The sequence below is a fragment of the Lissotriton vulgaris genome, chromosome 1_1 (genome assembly GCF_964263255.1).
Source record: "Lissotriton vulgaris chromosome 1_1, aLisVul1.2, whole genome shotgun sequence".
Classification (NCBI taxonomy): Eukaryota; Metazoa; Chordata; class Amphibia; order Caudata; family Salamandridae; genus Lissotriton; species Lissotriton vulgaris.
In genome coordinates, this window is record NC_141685.1 from 57,080,009 (window position 1) to 57,086,008 (window position 6,000).

Here is a 6,000-nt window from a genome sequence, read left to right on the forward strand (position 1 = left end):
AAGGATCCAGAAATGCTTGAGCCCGGAGGGCTGTAAAATGTGTTGAAGGTGACTTAGGGCTTTATTACAAGTGTGGCGGTCTTCCAATGGGACTACTACAGCGGAGGTACCAGCAGACTGCCACGCCCATTGAGAGCCCGCCGCCGGATTATGACCTAAATCCAGGGTGGGTGGGCGGTGCAGCAGCGGTCTCGCCGCGGCTGTATTAGGCTCATTTGAGAGCCTAAATAGCATATAACCACCTTAAGAGTGCCTGCAGCACATTCCAGCACCATGTCATGCATGCCACACTGTGCAGGAACAAGGGCGCAATTCCATGAGGTTGCACAACATGTGCCCCCGCATCCAACCCCAGGAGCAGAATCGGCCGGGGAACTGTTAGGGCCCCCTTACCTGCATGTCCTTTATCCTTTTCATGGTGGGTCCCCGCCAGGGAAAAGGAAGGTGGATATGCAGACGTAATATGCTCGGCGATGTCGGCATCGGCACTGCCAACATATTCAGGGTGTTTGCAGACCGCCTCCACAGCGGGATCCTTGATCCTGGCGGGGTGGCGGTCTTGTGGCGGTCCTCCCACCACACTCATAATACGGCGGTCAGACCGCTAGGATGGTGGCAATTGGACCACCACCGTGCGTACGGCGTGGAGAAGTGTGGCTCACCGGTTAGAGGAGGCAGACCCTGAAGCAGGGGTCAGACCCGGGACCAGGGTTCGATCTCCGACGCGGCAGGGTCTTGAGCTCAAATGTCCACGGACTCGATAATTCTCGCTTCGGTGCCTACTCAAATCAGGGGTTCACACTCTGCAACTCTGGGCAATAGCTTGCTCAATCTCCAATACGGCCCCCCGCGGCGGGATGCCTGGCTTTCACCTTGGGGGTACCCAGTAGGGGACATCTCACAGGGAAAAACCAGGACGGGTTCCCAAAGCAAGCGCCTTGAGACCCTCTAGTGGTGATAAGTGTGCTATATAAGAAGCCATATTACATTATTTATTACATTATTATCATGAGGGCCGTCGCACTCGTAGTAAGGCCCTTAATGAGCTGCAAGGTAAAGGCGGGAGTTGACATTTGAGCTGAAACCAGTGTGAACATGAAAGCATCGTGAAAAAGGTGTCTGGAGTTACCTTTGATATATATACTTCCTAAAGAGTTACCTTTGTCATATATACTTCCTAAAGAGTTACCTTTGTCATATATACTTCCTAAAGAGTTACCTTTGTCATATATACTTCCTAAAGAGTTACCTTTGTCATGTATACTTCTTGAAGAGTTACCTTTGTTATACTCTTCCTAAAGAGTTACCTTTGTTACACACTTCCTGAAGAGTTACCTTGTTTAAATACTTCCTGAAGCGTCCTGAAGAGCTACCTTTGGTAGATACTTTCTGAAACTGAATTAACAGCAGCGCTTCCTGATTCCTCTCTTTTTCAACAATTTGTTCTGTTTAAATGAAATCTTGTCCATGTATATCTACCTAAAACTGTCTATGTAGCATGAGTACTCTGTGACTGCCCTTTCTTTAGTAATTTACTCTGGAACAATGGTAAATCACTGTTTTTTCAGAAGTAAATAAGATGTGACATGTTCAACCACAGTTTTAATGAAATATCTATGTATGGTAAAATATGGTAGCGAAGAGATGTCTTCTACAGCTGATTAAATATTGTGTATTCACATTATATTACATTTGCATTTGCATTTAGTAATATTGCATTTCTTTACATCCAACAGAAAATAAGCCTTAAATGCACGGATTGATTATGAATAATGAAGAAAACACATCAAACCTGCAACAATTATCAAAAATAAGGAGCTCCAAAAACTTCAGTGCAATCAGAGGCAGAGGACAGATCCAGGAAGAAGCGGTCAAAGGCAATTCAGTGAGTGAACGAGTCTGAGCTCTGCACCTCGACACCCCAAGACGAAGAAATGACCTCAACAAAATTAAGGCAACAAAACTGACAAACCACCTGCTGTATAAACAAGTGTCCAACACCAGCTTTGATCATGAGGCTGGCATGAGAGTTGGAGGAAGGTCTTGTGTCTATTTGGAATCCATAGCTTGGAACAAACTCCCTCTTCAGCTTTGAGCTGTTAGCAACATGATAATGTTTAAAAAAGGTTGAAAACTTGGCTTTTTGTCCATGTTTGAAACAACCGGATTTACTTTCTTTTCTGACCTCTGCTTGGCCCCAGGACACTCTTTGGAGTAGCTGTACACATTACAAGTCGCTTCATCATCATGTTATGGCTAGATCACTGCTTCGCTATCTAAACTGGCAACAGACCACCAATCAGTGCTCTAGGTGTATTGCAAACTCTTTCTAGCCAAACCACAGGCACCAGGGAAAAGCACAACAAAGTGGAGCCTAACAACTGAAGGGAAAAGGAACGAGTGGTTCTGCTGCCTAAAGCACAGAGTATTGCCCCAATTTGCACCTACCGGAAGGAAGATTAAGCTTTACCCGAAGCATGCGTAGCCATTATCCATTCTAAACATGCAATCACCCACAAGGAAGCCTTACTTATGTTATGAATGTGGAAGGTATTTAGTGAGTCTTGTATTTTATTGTTAAATCTAAATCAAGTGTTCAAAATATCCCACACATAAAGGGAATGTGAAAATAACGCAAGTGGTTTATTAACTATGCTGACCCTTCAGGAAACACGGTCAGGAGACAAAACGTGCAATTCCATTGAATATGTCAAGAACTTTAGCCAATTAGAAACCCTAAAAGAGCATCAGCGAATACAAACAGGGGAAAAACCATACCATTGCACTGAATGTCTAGAGAGCTTCAGTCAAATTGCAAAACTCCACAGACATCAGAGAATGCACACAGGGGAAAAACCATACCATTGCAAGGAATGTGTAGAGAGCTTCAGTCAAATTGCAAACCTCCACAGACATCAGCGAATACACACAGGGGAAAAACCATACCTTTGCAAGGAATGTTTGCAGAGCTTCAGTCGGTTATCACACTTCCAAACACATCTGCGAATACACACAGGGGAAAAACCATACCATTGCAATGAATGTGTAAAGAGCTTCAGTCGGTTATCACACCTCCAAACACATCTGCGAATACACACAGGGGAAAAACCATACCATTGCAATGAATGTGCAAAGAGCTTCAGTCAAATTTCAAACCTTTACACACATCAGAGAATACACACAGGGGAAACACCATACCATTGCAAGGAATGTGTAAAGAGCTTCAATCAGATTTCGCAGCTATACACACATCAGAGAATACACACAGGGGAAAAACCATACCATTGCAGTGAATGTGTGAAGAGCTTCAGTCAGTTACAAGAACTTCAAGCACATCAGCGAACACACACAGTGGAAAAACCATACAATTGCAAGGAATGTGTGCAGAGCTTCAGTCGGTTATCACACCTCCAAACACATCTGCGAATACACACAGGGGAAAAACCATACCATTGCAATGAATGTGCAAAGAGCTTCAGTCAAATTTCAAACCTTTACACACATCAGAGAATACACACAGGGGAAACACCATACCATTGCAAGGAATGTGTAAAGAGCTTCAATCAGATTTCACAGCTACACACACATCAGAGAATACACACAGGGGAAAAACCATACCATTGCAGTGAATGTGTGAAGAGCTTCAGTCGGTTACAAGAACTTCAAGCTCATCAGCGAACACACACAGGGGAAAAACCATACCATTGCAAGGAATGTGTAAAGAGCTTTAGTCAATTATCAACCCTCCTTAGACATCAGAAAATACACACAGGGGAAAAACCATACCATTGCAGTGAATGTGTGCAGAGCTTCAGTCGGTTAGCACATCTCCAAACACATCAGCGAACACACACAGGGGAAAAACCATACCAGTGCAGTGAATGTGTGAAGAGCTTCAGTCGGTTAACAGCCCTCCGGAGACATCAGCGAATACACACTGAGGAAAAACCATACAATTGCGGTGAATGTGGAAGTAGCTTTACTTACTCTTCAGCACTAAGAAATCATCAGCGAGCTCACAAAGGGGAAACAAATCTTTTAAATGCCATGAATGCTTGAAAAGCTGTAGTCCATTATCACTCCTAAACAGGCATCAGCGAACACACGCAGAAGAAAAGCCTTCAAGTGCAATAAATGTGTGAAGCAATGTAGTCAATTATCAAGCCTATGTAGACATCAGCTTACACACTCTGTAAATACTGTACAACTGTAGTGAGTGTAGAAGTACCTGTAGGAAATCTTTTGCATTAAGGATTCATCCGTTAATGCTCACAGAGAAAAATCCTTTCAGGTGCAGTGAATGTGTGAATATCTTCTGTCAGTTATTAAACCTTCGGATACATCAACTAACATACACAGAGTAAAAATGAGCATTGCAGTGAATGTCAGAAGTGATTTTGTCAATTGCAGACACACCTGGGCTAAACCTTACAATTGCACTAAAAGTGTGACAAGCTTTTGTCAATTTCTTATCCTGCATAGCCTCAGCAAACACACACCTTCATTTAACTCACTTAGAAATAATCCTAGAGATGCAGTGAATTCAGAAAGAACTTACGAACATTAACAATAATATTGACTCATCTGAGGACATAGACAGGAGCAGAACAGTGCCGTTATTGTGAGATGAAGGAATTACAGGAAAAATATATAATTATGTGGGATATTCAAATACCAGATGAATGAAGACTCGACTAGAAGAAAAGAAGAAAACCAAAGATTTTTAGAATAATAAAAGTGTCTGTTGCCAGTGATTGTTCACTTTGGTACACATAGTAAAAACAACATGATATAACAGGAAATCCACTGGGAGACTAGCACAATGTGGAATAAAAGAAAAGAAAACTGGTGGTTTTTATTTGGCGACGAAGAATTACAAAGAAAAACATCCAAGAGTTCCTGTTCATGCTACCTGTAAAAGTGTAGTGAGGATACGGTTCTGCCTGCACACATTGCTATATTAGCATATGTGAAATAGTTGCTCAAACGCCATTTTGCTGCTTTTGCACATGACACTACATGTTTCTGTTTTTATAAAGACAAACTGCTTGCTTTTCCTTCACATGAGAACGGTCTGGTTTTCACATCTCTAGACTCCCAGTGCGACCTCAAGTCTGCACAAAGTGTTCAAGGTTAAAATAACAATGTATGCTGTTGATGCAGGTTGATTGACCCACGCTCTAGACACAACACGAACACAGGTGCTCATTTCTGAAACTCAGGTGCTTTTAATATTGGACTGCATGCATGAGACTAGCACTTGGAAAAAACCTTTCCATCGACAAAGAGCTGATCTGATCTGGGATGTGATTCACTTTACCTGACTTTGGAGGTAGGCGGTCCCCGTTTTAACCTAGAGATCCTCTATTATCATTATAATACCTAGCAAGAGGAGGGTGGTACAAAAGGCGCTATAGACCTGGTTCCACTATCATTATAATATGATTTCTCCCTTTCTATTTTATGGAATTGTAACAATGCTGATTGTATTGATTTTATGCGTCTTTTTACTGATGTTACCAACGATATTGCATCTTAGAGCACGTAGTTGAAATAAACATTTTAAACTATACCTTGTCTCTGATTACTCACATTGTGGACATTTATGAGAATAAAAATGAAATAGTGTTCTTGATTCCCACTATTCCTGAGAGGTCCCAAAGTCACTTGTTCTGGGTTGTCTAATCATTGGTAGCTTTGCTTTAGTACGGAGAACGAATGAGACACTGATGATAGTTGGATAGGGGTTCTGGGCACTGAGGTGGGTTTTAGGTACACCACAATACACTGAGGTCCTGGTTTCCTGAGCATAGTTCTGTGCATAATCAGAATCCCTCCAACATGGCACTCAACGTCTTGATTAGAGCTTTATATGTCCACAATACCCTTACCACTGTTTCCGGTTAACAGGCGTGACGGATTAACCTACCTATACGAATGTGTTATAGGTTAATTCAAACTTGAGATTTATAAAAAGGTTCACGTTTTGAATTACTACCC

The 6,000-nt window shown here is 42.3% G+C and overlaps 1 protein-coding gene across 1 annotated transcript in view; it reads left to right on the top strand.

Annotated features, from left to right (window-relative positions):
* Window positions 1–5,565, top strand: part of LOC147737242 (uncharacterized) — an 80,615-nt gene extending 75,050 nt beyond the window's left edge. Inside the window, exon 2 of the mRNA XM_086921276.1 lies at window positions 1,737–5,565. Coding sequence (XP_086777402.1) covers window positions 2,653–4,059 — 1,407 coding nt within the window. The 5' untranslated portion in view covers window positions 1,737–2,652 and the 3' untranslated portion in view covers window positions 4,060–5,565. The remainder of the gene's footprint in view (window positions 1–1,736) is intronic.
* Window positions 5,566–6,000: the final 435 nt, after the last annotated feature.